This window comes from Plodia interpunctella, chromosome 29 (assembly GCF_027563975.2).
Source record: "Plodia interpunctella isolate USDA-ARS_2022_Savannah chromosome 29, ilPloInte3.2, whole genome shotgun sequence".
Lineage (NCBI taxonomy): Eukaryota > Metazoa > Arthropoda > Insecta > Lepidoptera > Pyralidae > Plodia > Plodia interpunctella.
Window position 1 is genome coordinate 2918085 of NC_071322.1, and position 18432 is coordinate 2936516.

Below are 18432 nucleotides of genomic sequence, written 5' to 3' on the forward strand. Positions count from 1 at the left end.
TGAAAGTGAGCCCTTGTAATCGGTTGAATTCAAAAACAAAATAATTTTATTGTCAAAAACATTCGACAGCAGCTCTCTCTTTAGTCTAAAAAACTAACTAATAAAACGTCATAAATGTGAAAATATTATTTTATCATTAACAATATTCAAGAAAATGCTTTAATTCTGCGTGGCTGAGATGGCGTGTGTGCTCGATGTCAATTCGTGGTCCTTCGTCAAGCTAATATCGCTCTTAGTGATGATGTCATAGATGTCAATACATTCTGCATAGGTACGCCGCCGGAGGACGCACTTATCTGTGTTTATTATTACGCTTACCGCTGCAAAAAAAAAAATTCAAGAAAAAAAAAAATTAATACATTCCACATTCAAACAAATCATCAATGAGCATCAGGATTTACCTCATACTGGGTACTGTATTAGGTACTTGGATCCCCTATTTGAAGTGGTGGTGTAATGGTTAGACGCCCGCCTGTGGATCGAAAGGTCTCAGGTTCGTATCCTACTCGTGCCATATGAACTAAACCAATCTGACTCATTCAAGTATTTTCACAGACCACCACTTGCTTCCGGTGAAGGAAAACATGGTGCGGAAATCTGCATACTGGTGGACAATTTAGGTAATTAGTGTACCTGCCACAGAATGGCGGTAAGTAGTCATAAAAAGTCATGTCAGATGTCTTTAGGCGACTTGAGTAAAATCTGACACCAGTGTTAGCAATAACGCACTCGATGTGATGATGATATTTGTGGCACACACAGCAAACAAATAGGGGAACCAAGCATGGGTGAGGTCTCTGGCAGAGAAAGCTATATACTCCGTCAATGGACCAAGACAACTATTATATATAGAAGACTGACGAGGGTGACCAAATGATTCCCATATCTCATACAAATTGGCCGATGACGGGGTCTATAGCTTTCGCTGTCTACATTCTGCCATATCTTCTATTTCGCTCAAAAAGCGAGACAGAGCACTGACATGTTAGTCTCTCATCACGTGCCTAATCTTCCATTTTGTGTGAGATTAACTGAATTGGGCCGGGAAGTTATATGGAAATTACGAACATAGGAATCGAACTCCACCGCATTGCCTGATTTTTTAACTTACCCGGCCTTTCCACAATAGTTCTAACCATTCTCTCGATCTTATGTTCTTCTTTCCAACGAAAAAACATTTTCTTTATAACAGCTATGACTAATGCTATCATAAATATACTTAAACAAAATAGTATCGTGTATAGCGCCATATATAGGAGATACTTTATTCCACATCTTGATTAAATTAGAATTAAATAAATTAATATTTTAGATGGTGTGTAACACTCCATTGACACTCATTGACGATTGTTTATATTTTTATTTTAATTTGCCGACTGACACATTCTAAATGTCAATAAGGCAGAAAAAAAATTAATAGAATATTTAAAAATCAAAGACAGCACTATACTTTTTAAACATGACAAAAAAATATAGCTTTATAGAAATTAGTTGGCTGTATAGAAATTATTTGTTGTGTTTTTGAATCGATAAAAAATCTAATATCATGGCGCGAAGTGGTCAATTTGTGTAACATTAGAGAAATTGTAAACTTTTATAAAACGAGAAGTAATAAATTATTTATTTGCATTATGTCGTTACTTTTTACAAACAAACACAGATTTGAAAATGAGTTCTGACAAATATGGTAAGTTTTTTGTGAAATATTTGCGAGTGATAGTATTTCTTGATTTTTATTAAAATGCTAGTGTGATATTGTATAAGTAATGCGCAAATTATTTGCGAAAGTAAACAGAGCTAAGTACCTACTAACTAACGTAATATTTGACTAAATATTCGCAAATAATTTGCGCATTACTTTACTTATACGACCCCCACACCACAAAATATTACTACAAGCACTACTATTATACATTCAATATTTTGTGGTGTGGGGATTATATAGACTAGTAGGGATTAGGTATAACGGATGATTGAGCACGAGAAATTGCTACTGAACGCTTTTCGATGAAATTAACAAAACAATAGAACAACATTAATCGCAATACAGGGAATTGAAATTTATCAACATTTTTAACGTGAATTTGGCGCAGTTAGCAGGTAAATAAGATTAGATTAGGGTAAAACCTTTCTCAGGAATCACTCTATCTATTAAAAGAACTCGCATCAAAATCGGTTGCGTAGTTTTAAAGCATACATAGAGACATACAGACAGTGGGATGCGACTTCGTTTTATACAACGTACTGGTTACTTATGTATATCAAAAATCATATTTATATTTATGTTTATTTATTTTTCTGGATGTTATTTGATTTTCAGCTCAGCATTTGATCCAAAAATACAGATTAGCCGTAGCAATAGCTGTGATACAAACTAATCCAGAATCGAAATCACTAGATCACCATTTAATCGATTTAAAAAATAAACTAGTATATAATGATAAAATGGCCGACGACATTACTGTATGCAGCGATGATTTTGATGTCGATTTTAATGACTTTAATGATGATGCTAGCCAATACAGTGATACTATTTTAAATAATTTTAATGAGGCGAAAATATCAGGCAATATTTCATTACAAAATGGTAAAGACGTCTTTCCTGATAGTATGGATGTAGTTCAAGACATGGTCAATGAAGAAAGTCAGGTAAGTACGGATTTTAGCGTGGCCTATTATGATTGAATCATAAAACCTATTCAATTAAAAAATTAATATTAACTAAGGGGATTTATAGAATTTTATTGCAGAAATCTCCTGGCGATGTCGCGAAGAACATTTTCAGACAAACATCTTTGGTTTTTTTTCTAACGAAACTATTAAAATAAGCCACGTTAAGAATACGCAGTAATATCTTATATCATATGCTTATCATCATCATATTGTATAAAGATATTGACTGAACTGTGGTTTCCAATACGTGCGACCATCTTTAATAGATATTTTAAAATTCTTGTTTTCAGCAAAATAACAACGATTTTCAATCAACGTTTTGTGAAACACAAACTCAGCTTGATAATTTCCTAGCTCCGAACAGCTTGACCGACATTGATAAAACTTTTTGCGATAGTATATCACGAATACACAAGGACAATATAATGGATATCGATAAGACTTGCAATGATATAGCTAAAATATATAATAATACTAAAATCGATAGAACCACCCATTGTATAGATCAGGCAAATAAGAGTAATGACCAAAATACTGAAGATATAAACAATGAAAGCAGACCAATAGCAGATGTTAATAATACACAAAATAAAAATGAAATCCCTAACGTAAAAAATACAGGTTCTGTGATTATTACACAATATTTTGATGGAATCGCTTTCGATTCTCAAGCAACAGAATTATGTACGATACCGATACCATGTTTTGAAAATACTCATGTGACACAGAGCCAAAGCTTGAATTTTGACGTATCAGATAAATATATTAAAGGTATAAAGAGAAGCAGTGGTGATAAAGGTACAAATGATAATATAGATGATACGTCTGTTAATACAAATACAGAATTCAGCCATCATATCAAAGATGCAAATCTAGTACGGAAAATAAACAAGAATTTAGAGAAACAAAATGTTAATATGCAAGTAGAAACGTACAATTTTGATCAGAATACCCAAACTATAGATTATAGAGGAATTGGTGAACAATTGAAGCAAACGCAAGTTCCTTGTGTTGTCTATGATTCAGATTTGTTACCTAAGAATTTCAAAAAAGATAATTTAGTTAGAAAGATTTATAAGAACCTAGAACAAGAAAACGGTGTACAATGTAAAGAAAATAACGACTTTGAACACGGTACACAAATAAATGTTAACACTAATAAAGATTATGGATTAAGCGATAACACTTTACAAGAAAAACGACTTAACCCAATTAATAATAACATGCAAAACTTCACACAAGAGCTTTTTAACATTGATACAAGTCAAACTCACCAATTTGAAACCCAAACTCAAAATACAACAGCAAAACACGAATTATCAAGAAATAACGCAGAAAATATGACTGTGCAAGTTTCAAATTATAGTCAAAGAACCCATAATGTTTTTAATACTGATATCAATAAAAATATTGATGTTGACAATGATTCACATGAAGAATTTTCGCAAATTGAACTAGTGCCTTTCAAAGTTATGGAAGAATTGAATAGAGTCAAAGCATATTTGAATAAAGGGGTCGAGAGGAGATTGAGTAATGATTCGTCGTTTGATTCTGGGTACAGGAGTGATTCGCAAGGCAAGAACTCTCAAATCAGAAGCAGAAGCGGTAAGCTGAATATTTATTAGTCATCAATAATTTTAATGTCTTCACTGGCTTCCTTATAGATAGATAAGGGTTACATTACAGGTATCAAACGCAAAATCTCCTAAAGACTACTTGGGTACATCAAAACAAGCAACTTTTATTCGACGACTTTTCGTGATACGTAGTTTCTTTTTTCATATAAAAAAATACAATGTAATTTGCTATTCTACACATGTTAACTGTATGTAACAGCCGAGCAACACGAGACAGTTCAGTAGCGTTATGTAGCGGAATCGAACATAGAGTTAACGTTTTATAGAAACGACATTAAAACTAAAAAAGTTTTTTTTTTTGTATTTATTACGTTTAGACAAAAGTCGTAGAACAAAAGATGTTAGTCTCTATGTACCTCATGCGCCTTTCCGAAGTCATGCGTCAGATACCAGTGACCCTGTATACTAGCTGTTGCTCGCGTAAATTTTCCACGGGAACAGTTATTTATATAATATATATATATTTCCGGGATGAAAAGTACCCTATATGTCCTTCTCCATACTAAACTATATCTATGAACAATTTACAATTTTAAACTAACTTTCGCATTTATAATATTACCTAGTACCTACGGCATGCACAAATACATGTTTTTTTTCAAGGATTCCAGCTATCAGGCAACTGGGTGGGTCAAGCAGGCTACTGCCTCTTCGACCATCTCACCAAGTGCCCTCTAGTGGCCACCACGGAAGAAATCCTGGCGGAGATTTCGGAGGCAAGTGTATTTTTATAGTTTTTACAGCGCTCTGGAGGCTTACCATTAAAAATAAAACACGTAGCTAACAAACGTTGTTTTTTCTTTATGTACACGATGCGTACACGATATGGGTAAAAAAGACAATATGTGGATGTTAATAACTTGCTGCTACTGATAGTCCTTGCTCTGTAAAAGGAAAAGTCTAAACACTTAAAAATCACTCTGCATATGTCTGTTTGTCCGCAGCACCTACCTACGTTACCTTCACTAGCCACTAGATATAGGTACGTTGTGTATGTAGCTGATAAAATACATTTTTTAAATAAATACATAAATATATTAAGACAAATCACACAGATAGAGCTTGCCCCAAAGTAAGTTCGAGACTTGTGTTATGGGATACTAACTCAACGATACTATATTTTATAACATATACATATATAGATAAACATCCAAGACTCGGTTCAATCAGAAAAAGATCATTTTCCATCACGACCCGACCGGGGTTCGAACCCGGGACCTCTTGGTTCAGAGGCAAGCACTTTACCACTGCGACACCGAGGTCAGCAAGAATAATAATGACACCACTACTTAAATGAGTTCTTCTCTTTCTTTTCAGCAATGGTCGTTTTGAAATGCTAGTAGACTACTCTGAAAACCTCAAAAATTGGTTTGATTTCCCAATAAACGCTATGACTGCGCGTGCGCAAATAACTAGTTTTTTTCAGCTGTTGCGCGTATCCGTCCCTTTTGCTAAATGACGTCTATGTTTTTCAGGTCTTAGGTCAACTTATAGACAGACTGCATGAGCAGGAGTGTTACCCGTCATTCCTGGAGGACTTACTGGAACATGTGGAGTCTATCATACGCTGTGTGTTCACTGAACAAGATTTGGTATGTCTTTCTCTCTCCTTCATTTTCGTAGCTGCATACCAAAAGGACTCGCGTAAAAAAATTAAGCATTTTTCGTATAATAATTTTAGTTATGATTTTACAATGCCTGACGTTGGGATTAATGTTGCCTGTCAGATGTCGAGATTCTCGTTCATCTTCGCGTGTTCCCAGTTTCATTCGGATGTAGTAAAAAAAAAAATTAACCATTATGAAGACTTGTCTGCCTTATGTCAAACCTCTTTGGGAATATTATTGTAATTAGGTAAATGATTGAAATAAAGTATTTAATCATTTACCTCACAGATTAAAAATAGTGACAGATTAACACTGAATGACTGACTGACATATCAACGCACAGCCCAAATCGCTGGGTCTAGAAACTTCAAATTTAGCACGTAGGTATGGATGTGCTCTAGGGGTGCACTAAGAAAGGATTTTTTCAAAATTCATCCTCTAAGGGGGTAAAAGGGGCTTCAAAGTTTGTACGGGGAATCCAGATTAGTTAGAATCTAAATATTTCACTGAAGGAAAAATCACGCGGGCGAAACCGCGGGCGAAGACGCGAGCGAAAGCTAGGTACTAGCTTTCGCTATATGTAAGCATAATTTATCAACATTATTAAAGAAATATACAATAAAAAATATAAAAATGTGTTTGTGGCGCCAGCGTACGCGTTAATATACAATTTAACTTTTTTTCAGGTATTTGATAAAGACGAGAAAACACAACGGCTTTTACTACTAAACAAATCCGTCCACATACAAAAATACAGCATTGACAAACTGACAGACATACTAGAAGACGCACACGCACGTTTCACGCACAAAGACGATCTATACGAACTTACAAACATACACGAGACAGAAAACTTATCATATATATTTCACATACTAGAAATAATTTTGAGGAAATGTTTGAGAAACAGAAAAACGGCCAGCCGGAGTCAAGAAACAGAGAAATATCAATTAAGGAGTTCCATTTCAGATATTTGGCGGAAAAAATGGAATCCCAAATACAAGGAAGATTTGAAAATTGATAGTGGTGCGGAGAAAAAGTGTGTTTTTAAGAAATGCAATGAAATTCTGAATAAAATTGTCGTTGGATCCATGGATGGATATAGTCTAGTGGCGTTTGCCGCTTTGCAATGCTTTAATTTGCTACAAACTTAATTAAAATATATCTACTTGTACAGTCAACAGCATATCAACTTGCCCGAATGCATTGCAAACTCGCCGTTATTACCGCGCCATGGAGGTTGATGCAGGGTAACTCGATGTGCTGTACCAAATATAAAATTTTATTTTTTAGTGTTAATTGCTAACCACTGGTGTCAGACTATAAAGTCGCCTAAAGGCATCTAACATGACTTTTACGACCACCTTTCGCGTCTCACAATCAATCGCATACACACAGCGAACTGAGAACCAATGTTTTCCTTCACCGGAAGCAAGTGGTGGACGATGAAAACTACTATACAGATTGGTATACAAACTTGTGTTGCACGAGTAGGATTCGAACCTGGGACCTTTGGTCTTAACCACTTGACCACAACCATTAAATAAATAGTTTTGAACAAGAATTTTAGAATGAAGCATAATATACTTAGTATTTGTAAATACAAAATTAGTATTAAAATTGTAAAAAATATTGAATATTTTATATATAATATGGAATAAAAGCTTGCTTATTGATCTAATATTTTATTGTAATCACTATATGTATATATAATTTATCACTCAGTCCATCTGTCCGGCTGTATCTCATTTTTATTTATATATTTTTTCTTTATTACTATTATTCTGTATTTCTGTCGCTATAACAACATTACTAAAAACAGAATAAAAAAGTACTATTATTATAAAGAGGTAAGCGTTTGTGAGTTTACATGTTTGAGGCGGGTAATCTCCGAAACTACCGAATCGATTTCAAACATTATTTCACCATTAGAAAGGTACATTATCCAACATTGCTATAGGCTATATTTTGTCTCAAAATTCCCACGGGAGCGAAGCCCCGGGCAACATCTAATCATGTGATATTCAAATATCATCGTGCGCGTAATATGAAGACAGTTGTTCTTCTAGCTTCTCCTTCTCGCATACCTCGCGAATATGTCTGTTCAATTTGTTGTTACTCTGAAAATAAATAGATTCATTCATTGTGTTTGAAAATTGCATTTTTCTTCCTGACATAATTACAGCCAGGGTGAATTTCACGAGCGTTTTAAACTCCGCCCAGGGCCGAGTGTTTATTAAATTGTACCATACACAGTAATCAATTTAATTATATCTATTTTATAAATAAGTAAAGTACTGGGACAATGTGAGTTTTATAATGTTTAATTAAAAAATATATATTCTTTATTTAAAAAAAAAAAAATGTGCGACACTAATGAAACACTACACGCCGCGTTCAAACTGTGGTGAAATTCACACTCGCCCGTTGATGAGATGAGGTGACACGTACACACAAAAGAATCCTTACCTTGAAACTTCTCCCACAAAGATGACAGATAGCTAACTTCTTTTCGACAAGACCATCGTGTCCTCTCATATGTCGCTTCAGCGCTTTGTCCGTGTTATATCGAGCGCTGCAGCGGCTGCAAGCGTAGCTCCTCGTCGCCGAGTGTATGCTTTCCATGTGGTGGTTCAAGCTGCGCTGGTTTGCGCAGGCGCGGGCGCAGACTGCGCACTCGAAACTATAATGTCAGTTATATCCATATTAATCCCACTAATGTATGTGTGTAAGTTTGTTACTCTTTCACGCAAGATCTATTGGACCTATTGTTATGAAATTTGGGATAATATAACATGGAATAACATATAGGGTAATTTTTATCCCGAAATTCCCACGGGAGCGAAGCCTCGGGGCGCAGCTAGTTATGTATTTATTTGTTAAACTTGAACTTTATTGTTTCAAGTAAAACATACTTATAAAAAATATATATTCTCCCCCAGCTACAAATGTTTCGTCTCGTTCTGTCAATATAAAATATTGTGATGTGAGATAGTGACAAAACATAAACTTTTTTATTAATTTATGTTTTTAATTATTTTAAATCACCAAATTCAATTTTTTTTAATTTACGATAATATTTGTTTATATTAAACTATAACAAATCATCACTTAAACTTCCTCAGGAATTATACTTCTTCTATTGATGAAACCGCACGAAAATCCGTGCAGTAATTTTTGAGTTTATCGCGGTCAGATCAACAGACAGACGAGGCAGAGAACTAAGGATAAGGACACACTGTAACCTTTCTTCTTGATGATATTTAGCGTTCCTCTTATGAGTCAATAAACTTTTTTTATTCTTAAAGCTCTTATTGCAGGGTACGCAGTGGTGTGTGTCCACCGCAGCGCTCGGGTCGTGTGACTTCTTGTGCTGAGTCAACGTGTACGGGCTGCTGAAAATGGCCGGACAAAACTCGCACGTGAATTTGCGTTGGATATGCGTTCTGAAAAAAAAACATATTAAATAAATCTCAAGTAAAATCCCATGGCATGATAGGGACCAACACTGTTCAAATGAGTTTCTTTCGGCATTTCTTCTCAGCAGGGGTCGTTCCGAAATGCCAGTAGTTTGTAGCTTGTTGAAAAATTACTATTTAATATAAAAATTGACGTGAAAAGTGCCTGTGAAGGTCTAATTTCTGAATATTTTATTTCAATTTGAATAAGAACTACCGCACAAAAATTAGCTATTACATTAAAAAAATTCGCATCCAAATCAGTTCACCCGTTGATGAGCTACGGTGCCACGTACACAGGCAGACAGACACTTAGCGGTTAAACTTATATATACATATAACACCCCTCTTTTTGCGTCGAAGGTTAAAATATATATATTTCATTAACAACATGTAGACACACTTAGCGGTCAAACTTACAACACCCCTCTTTTTGCGTCGGGGGTTAAAATATATTATTAGCTCTCTGACTTTTTTTTATTATTTTTTCGTTGTAGACTCCCACCACCGAGTATAAAAGGGGGCGTTCAGTCGAGTGTACCCCATTCGTCGCCCGGCCGTCGCCCAGGAAGGTGGTTGGTTTCGACATTACGTGAGTTCGTTCCAATATTATTTTTGTTTATTGTCTTGATTTTTGTTTTGAGAATTTATTTATTTATTATCACCCATAACAGATCACAACTATTACTATTCAAAGCTATTATTATCCCTGTTTTGTATACAATAAACAAAAATAATTTCTTATTAGTTCTAACGTACGTAGATTATAAATCTAGGTTGCATTCCACAAAATTGTGTGTACGTTAGAACTAATAAGAATAGTTAACTTGTGTCTAAAACAATGTGTAAAAACTAGAGTAACAAAAATAGAATATCATACCGAGAGTCCAAGCGCTATGGCCTAGACTGTCGGCTAGTGGTAGTAGGGGTACAGTATCAGAATTAACGGTTGTTTACAGTAAATTACTGTTATGTTTGTTTTTTAATTTAACCACTTCGAGTAGCTAAAAATATACATATATTTTACTAATTACTAACAACATGTGAGTTCTGACGGCCGGCTGGCTGCTATAGTTGTTCCCGCAGACACCGCACCTGTAACTCTTCGAGCTGCTCCGGTGGAAACGCTTCAGGTGCTGCTGGAGTCCGGACGAGTTCCTAATAGCAGAGGAAAATCATATAGAACTCGGACCAATATTAGTTTATATACAGGTTTACTGGTACCAAACGCAAAACCTCCTAAAGACTACTTGGTTACATCAAAACAAGCAACTTTTATTCGACGACTTTTCGTGATTAGTATTTTTTTTTTCATATAAAAAACCCTGAACGCAACCGGGAACATACATACAGAGATGAGAGAGACTAGTAACTATAGTAAAGTATGGGCACAATGGGAGGTGAAAGTTATTATAAAAACACAAAGAAATACCACATCTGCACAGCTGAATCGATTTTCATGAAATTTTGTATGTTTTTTATGTAATTTCAACCCCCAAATGAGCACGATAGGGTGTGAAAGTTTTTATGAAAAACACAAATTAATACACCACCATATATCCTAACCATTAAATTGATTTTGATGAAATTTCATATAAATTTTAATTTGGTATAGTTTTTTATTTCAACCCCCAAAATGGGTATAATCGGGGTGTCAATTTATATAACACAATAATTAAAGTGTACACCAACTTGAACAATCTCGCACACTTGTGACACGCAGCCGTATTTCCCTCCCCGTAGCAATGCGCCCTGTGTGTGGCTCTGGCGCGCGGGCGCAGCGTCACAGCGCAGCGACGACACACATGCCGGACGCTGTGCTGCGACGCGTGAGAGCGGAGCACCGCGGGGCACGCGAAACGTAACGTGCATACGTCACAGCGATGTTCACCGTTTGACTGAAAAGACAAATAATATCTATATAGTAGTATAATTGTTTTACATCTTGTTCATCAATTATCTGATAGTTTAATTGTAACATATTGAACAGATAGAGTTAAAAATTGTGTTTCACAAATGTTGGATACTAGAACTGTCTAATCACGCTAGGCAAATGCATCTAGCTGGCAGGTTAGCTTATCTGTCAGATTACAAGATGAGATTTTATCGTCGTGAAATAGCCTTCAAATATGTACAAATATACAGGGTTACTGGTATCAAACGCAAAACCTCCTAAAAACTAATTGGGTACATCGAAACAAGCAACTTTTATTCTACGATTTTTCGTGACACGTAGTTTAAAAAAAAAATCTAATTTGCTATTCTAAACATCTGAACTCTATGTAATAGCCAAGCAACACGAGACAACAGAATCGAACATAGTTAACATTTTACAGAAACAACATCAAAACAAAAAAAAGGAAAATTTGTATTTATTACGTTTACACAAAAGTTGTAAAACAAAAGATGATATATATATACACATATGTATATACCTCTTCATGCCGCATCATATGTGCTTGGTATGTATCTTTAAAAAGGAATCCCAAAGCACAATTATAACATTTAAACTCCGCTTCTATATACTTTTTCTCTTTTCTGTTCCTCTCCAACTCCGCCTTCTGTTCTTCTAAACTTAAGAGAACTTTATCAAATTCTTTTTTCTTCTTTTTTGATTTAACTTTCCCATTTTTAACCCTTTCATCATTTATATAATTTTCTAAATCATTAGTATTACTTACATCATTAAGTTCATTCATAGAATCATCACCGTACCTACATTGGGTATTGTCTTCTTGATCTAAATGATGTATATCATAATTTTGTGGACTTTGAGCATGTAATTTATAATCTGTATTGTTTCCATCATGCATTTTTTGTTCATCAATTTGATTATCATTATTCAATCTATTTCTTTCATTGGCGTCATCACTTACTAAAGCTATATCATCAGGTAAAGTATTGATATAATCCACATTTTTGTCAGTTAAATGATCATGGTCATTAAAAATATCATAATCGTTAATTAAACATTCATTTTCGTCAACAAAATTGATGCTATTGTCGTATTTTTTGCAATCATCTTCATGACACATTGTGAACGTTTCTATGTCTGTTTTTTGAAGATATAATGTACCTCTTTCACTGAAATTGCACAAGAATAAATTAGGGCATGTAATGAGAAGGAACAACCATATGAAAAGGTGATAAATATTAATGAATTTCTTGACTTCTGTCATAAAAAAATATACAAATTAGTTGGTGGTGGCGGTAAGTAGTCGTAAAAGTCATGTCAGATGCCTTTAGGCGACTTTTATAAAATATGACACCAGTGTTAGCAGTAACACACTCGATATGATGATGATGAGGTGGTCAAGAGGTTCATTTTTTTTTAATTTGTTTATTTTAAATTTAAAAGTAAAAGAGATTATACTCTGTCTCTATCTCTTGTCAGAGTTTAATCTCAGTTTCTTATTTAGACTGGGTACACACACTCCAATTTAAGGGACTACAGAAAGGGATGCAGGTATTTAAAAGAAAGAGATGTAGGATGACCTTCTTTTTCTATTACATATGTGCATTTCATTCTTTAGACTCAAGATTGCCCTAGCGGCAGGTGTGTGATTTTTATAAAACATGGCTAAGAACACTCTGGATAAAATTACCTATGACACAAAATGGAAATCGGTTCATCCGTTTGGGAGCTACAATGTCACAGACAGATACACAGGCAGACATGTTAAACTTATAACACCCCTCTTTTTGCATCAGGGGTTAATAAGTGAGTGAGAACTATGCACAGCTGGCAATTGGCTGAAATGATGATGATATAAAAACTAGAAAATAGAACAAAAATACAAGAACATACTTCAATAGAACAGGATATTTATAGCTCCTTTTCATACACACTGATTTGAAATACCAGAACTTATCCAAGATATGACAGCACATACCACATAGGTATGAATCCAAGGTAAGCTGAAACAAAATTTTTCCATACATAATAGATATATTTTGACAAAACAAGGAGAAAGCTATTGCTATGCCCAACAGGGCCCGCAATATGCTACTTTGTACTAGATGCACCCGGGGCTTTGCTCTCGTAGGATTTTCGGGATAAAAAGCACCCTATGTGTTATTCCTTTAGGTTATTTACTACCGTGTACGAAATTTCATAACAATCTGTCCAGTAGATGATGCCTGAAGAGGTAACAAACTTACTTTTGCATTTATAATATTAGTTGAGAAGTTGGGATAGGTATCACCACAATACTTTGGATGTAATAAAAATATTGAATGTTGGTAACTCTGTCATCTGAGCGTCTAAACCCAGGGTTCGCTATCTTCTTTTTTTTCTCCATTTCGCTTAACACTAAGCACGTATAACCTCGTTGACGACATCAAAACAAGAGGAAGGTCAGCATGAGAAGGTTGCGGTAAGTTACTTACATTAACTCCTATGAGCTCTCTGTATTTGTCACGGAATTCGTCGTTCGTATCCATATGAACATGGTTGTGGCACACAAAACAAATCAAGGAAGACATAATGAACAAATTAATAAGTTTGTTGTCTTCTCTTTTCTGCATGCGCTTCAGCTGTTACAAATAATAGTAACATAAATAAAATACAATCTCCGTTAGGTACATAATCACTTTACTCTTTAGGAATATGTAATTTAACTAATATTAAAATGCCTATTTCTAAATTTGCGAATGTGATGTAAACACGATGTAAACAAAGTAGTGTCAAAGTTAGCTATCTATGGAAACTGACTTTGACATATAAAGTTTTTTTTACAGCGTTGCATTTGGTGCCAAAACTAAAACCAAAGACAGTCATTTATTATCAGTGCATTAGCCGTAGACGACCTAGATTAGTTATGGTTATGGCCTTGGACTTATGGAAAAATAGTTATGGGTATCAAACACAGTTATGGATATCAGTGGTATCAAATGGATCATACATATTTTAATTTTCAACCGCATTTACATTATTCCTTGTCATTTTAACTTTACACTCTTATATGGATAAAAGAAAAATAAATGGACAATATCCGTCCATTAGATTTTGCGTGAAGGAGTACCAAACATACATACACATATATATTCTCATAGACTTTAGAATTTATAATATTAGTAGGATTATAATTTATACTATACTGATGTGTTGGGCGACAAAAGCGATGGATAAAAGAAAACTGCGTGAGATAAAGCTGCGTATATTGATATTGATTGATTTGATATTTGGATTGTCGAAAATTGATAAAATATGTAGGTAATCTAGTATCAGTTCAATATGTAGTCTTGGAATAGGATGGTATAGTCATACATATTGTGAGCCGAGAACAAAATCATTACTGAAAGGATTTCCTCCAAAGGAACGTCTTTTCATGTCATCTTCATTTTCATCAAGATGAAGATAACATCCCTACACAGAACTGAATTTATGTAACGACTCTTATGTAAGGTAACGATACTTGTAAAAATAAACCACACTCCAATCATACTCTGCTGCGAGTATGATTAGAGTGTGGTTTATTTTTACGAGCCGCATTAGATTTTTCTTTGGCACGACGGTGTACTGTCACGAGCACATCAAAATTCATTCAAAACTCGTCACTATTACCGCGCCATAGTTTCATGCAGGGTAACTTGATGTGCTGTTGACTATGTGATGTCAGCCGAGTGGCGCCGAAGTTGTCGATCAGTCCGCCGATCGTCCAATCAGTCGGATAAACAGGTTTTTACCACCAACTGCTGTGCGCCATTGTCGTTTTTCGTGTGCTAAATTATATATTTAATCCTACTTCCTTCCTAATAAATATAATTTTCAAAAAGTGTGTTTTTTTCTAAAAATGCCGAATTTTTGGAGGGATTCCGGGACGGATTTTGTGAGAATTCATAATTGTTATCTGGCAACACGGTCCTCAACCTTGTCATGCCTGTCCGTCTGTCAAACTACTGAAAGCATATTTTTTTGCTTCAGCAAATTTTAGTGACTGAATACTCGTCCTCTTTGCTTTGGCTTCAATCAAAGGATATTTTCCAATAAACCATAATTTCGACATAACTTCGAATTGACGAACGTTTGATACACGACGTCGGAGTGTTTTTCTTGAGTAAAAAGAAATATATATAGCGGGACGCAAATTATTGTGATGGTGTGTTTTTATTGATATGATAATATGGTATCAATTTAACCAATGACTTGTTAGGTAGTTGTTTGCGCTCTTTCGTCGTTCGTTTTGTGGGAACGGCGTTTTGATAGACAATATATTTCGTGCCCGCGTTGTAGTGTGATCTGTGACCTTATTATTACCCAACATCTCCAATGTTGATAGCCGGTCGGTGTATTATAATGAATAAGACGTGAAAAACAAGCTATTTCATGAGCGATTCGTCGGATACCTATTTGGTTGATTGTGAGTACATTTCAATTTGTATTGTAGGTACTATAAATGTTGACTGAATATTTTTTTTCATTAATTTAATTATTGCGCTGAGTATTGGGTCAACACTGTATTTTGCTTATTGCTAATTGGATAGACACCTACTCTACTGGTAAATAACTAGTTCATACAGTCATCATCATCATATCGAGTGTGTTATTGCTAACACTGGTGTCAGATTTTATTCAAGTCACCTAAAGGCATCTAACATGATTTTCACGACTTCTTACCGCCATCTAGTGGCAGGTAGTCGTATACCCACTAGTGCAGGTTTCCTCACGTTATACTACTATACCTAGTATATGAGTTAGATTGGTATACAAACTCATATGGCACAAGTTGGATATGAACCTGAGACCTTTCGATCCACAGGCGGGTGACTTGACAACTTCAAGTTTATACAGTGAGGAATTAATTTGTAAATCTTTCTTCTGTTGGACACATACTAGTATAAAAATTATAACTAACTACAGACCCTGTTTTATAAGAATATTTGTTTATGCTCTGGAGTTTAGCTCCTATATGAATTTCGGGATTAATAATGCAGTATGCGGTTTTCCATGTTATATTCTATCTGAGTATCAAATTTCATTAAAATCTGTCCAATAGATTTTTTGTCACAAACTTTCTCATTTTAACATATTCAATACCTGATCATATCTCATTTTATAGAAATTTAAAATAACCTACCAATATTATAGTTTTATTTTATTTATTTGTTTATTTCACTTTGTTCATTTTATTTATATATTAAAAAAAACTATAGTAAATTCAATAAAAAATGCATTCTTGTCCATAACCAATGTCTTGATATAACTTCATATAATGGTTGATCATTATTTAAAGTATATTGTTCTCTTTGTGGATAATGTAAATCATGCTGTGCACACTTCATTCTTGGTATTTCAACCAGCCATAGTGCCCATTGTACTATTGAAGCCTAACATGCTATGTCATTAAACTGTCTTGTGTGCCAATAAATAAAATAATATAAATAAAGCTGTATGTTTTCCAAAATCAAATGAGACACATACACCAAAACCATGTAATTTTCTTGAACATGTATTTATAAAATTGTGTAAATACTCAAATCAAAGGAAATAGGCATAATTTATAATTAGGAATAATTAGTGTAGTTGAGGTTAGGCAATTATGAACACGAGCTGAAGTGATAACTGCTCTAATTGTACCACAATTCCTTTCTAGTGTTATCACGGCACACATTCAGTGAAGAAATAATTACAGCTTCGTAAACCACACTATACTGCTTTAAAATGTTTTAAATTAGGGGCCTTCCTATTAATCATGATTTGATTTAAAGCATTTTTGACCCACGCCCACTCCCAGTGATAGCAGAAAACCGGGGTTTATCTCATCTCGGCTGTGAGCAAAGATTTTTCACTGAGCATATTACTATTTTCAGTTGCTGCAGCAAACCATAAGTTTATATTAATTTTAATATATGTTATGTGTGCTAAGATTTGTAAAACTGTGTGTAGAAATGCAAATGGACTTCAGGATTTTTTAATAGATCACTGTCTATTTAAAAAATCCAAAAATCCATTGCATCCAAAACATGGAGGAATATTTTTAATGAGACGAAAAAATCCAAGGAATGCAACTCCAAAAATAGACTTACCCATGCTCACCCATGACATTGAAATATTGTAGTCATAGCCTTAAATGACGATGGTATTCAGGCCAAGCTTTTTTTTGTTATTTTTCAAAAGTAGAACTGCTGGCTGGTTTATGTTCCTGGCTGGTTTTAAGAACATAAACTTTTATGTCTTTAATCAATGAGAAATATATTATACATAGGCTAAAAATAACTAGGAAACCTTTTCGTCATTTTCTCATGTGTGTATGGTCTGTGGACCCACGTTATTTGGACTTCGAACGGATTAAATTTCTGTACATGATGAAATTCATATACACAGACAAGACAAGGTATAAACTCTCTCTCTCCAAATAAAAAGTAATGAAATTACTCATATCTTTATCACTTCATAATAAAATTGTGTAATGATTTGAAGCTTTCCATCATATGGGCCCCACGCCTGTTATATGCTCAGTGGTATAAAAAATGCATTGTAATCGATGCATCTCTCCAAATCATAGTTTTAGATATACTAATCGGTACATATGTAGTAGATATACACACATTATTTTTATCTATTGAGAGACACAGCATCACAATCAATCTTGGCGAGGTATTCCTTATCTGTTATCAGCAAAGAGGCTTATCTTGAAGCCATTTACAGTTTCACAGAAATTGTATCTATCTATCATGAATGCAGATTGTAGATATATAAAATATTTTCCCTCATACTCATAAATATTATATTAGTTAAATGTTATCTTTAACTAGCTTTTGCGCCGCGGCTTCGCACGCGTGAATTTCAGTTCTTATATCGAAGTAAAATTTTAATTCTTTTATCTCGTATTCTAAAAAGAACTGCTATAATTTATTTATTACTATGATTCAAATTCGTATTTTTTTTGCATCTTTTGTTCAATTCCCCATCGCCCACTACTTCCGCTACGTGTCTCGTTCCGAAACTTGTCCTGTCCCGTTTCCCTCAGATTGTCCCATGTCGTTTCTTGCAACCCCTATTTCAATATATAAGGATGTCAATTTCAAAATCGAATTAATACATTATAATTTTTT

The 18432-nt window shown here is 34.4% G+C and overlaps 3 protein-coding genes and 1 long non-coding RNA gene across 5 annotated transcripts in view; 2 read left to right on the plus strand and 2 right to left on the minus strand.

Moving 5' to 3' along the window:
- Nucleotides 1-111: 111 nt before the first annotated feature.
- LOC135310007 (uncharacterized) lies at nucleotides 112-1390 on the minus strand. The gene is made up of 2 exons (XR_010370288.1): nucleotides 1112-1390; nucleotides 112-320 (listed from the first exon to the last, which is right to left on the minus strand). It is a non-coding gene; the product is annotated as an uncharacterized LOC135310007 (long non-coding RNA).
- Nucleotides 1391-1523: 133 nt separating this feature from the next.
- On the plus strand, nucleotides 1524-7576 carry LOC128682124 (putative uncharacterized protein DDB_G0282133). The gene is made up of 6 exons (XM_053766671.2): nucleotides 1524-1687; nucleotides 2321-2649; nucleotides 2964-4278; nucleotides 4914-5026; nucleotides 5786-5902; nucleotides 6604-7576. The coding sequence occupies exons 1-6, from the start codon at nucleotides 1669-1671 to the stop codon at nucleotides 7069-7071; spliced, it is 2361 nt and encodes a 786-aa protein (XP_053622646.1). The 5' UTR covers nucleotides 1524-1668; the 3' UTR covers nucleotides 7072-7576.
- A 10-nt stretch (nucleotides 7577-7586) lies between these two features.
- LOC128682123 (zinc finger protein 846-like) lies at nucleotides 7587-14065 on the minus strand. Its single transcript, XM_053766670.2, has 8 exons — nucleotides 13765-14065; nucleotides 13184-13293; nucleotides 11811-12459; nucleotides 11068-11273; nucleotides 10414-10533; nucleotides 9163-9363; nucleotides 8387-8600; nucleotides 7587-8037 (listed from the first exon to the last, which is right to left on the minus strand). The coding sequence occupies exons 1-8, from the start codon at nucleotides 13900-13902 to the stop codon at nucleotides 7942-7944; spliced, it is 1734 nt and encodes a 577-aa protein (XP_053622645.1). The 5' UTR covers nucleotides 13903-14065; the 3' UTR covers nucleotides 7587-7941.
- Nucleotides 14066-15273: 1208 nt separating this feature from the next.
- Orp8 (Oxysterol-binding protein-related protein 8) overlaps nucleotides 15274-18432 on the plus strand; it is a 47633-nt gene continuing 44474 nt past the window's right edge. For both annotated transcript variants that reach the window (XM_053766678.1, XM_053766677.1), the window contains exon 1: nucleotides 15274-15737. Coding sequence is in view for 1 of the 2 variants with exons in the window: in XM_053766677.1 (XP_053622652.1) it covers nucleotides 15704-15737 (34 nt within the window). In the remaining variant the exon portion in view is untranslated. The remainder of the gene's footprint in view (nucleotides 15738-18432) is intronic.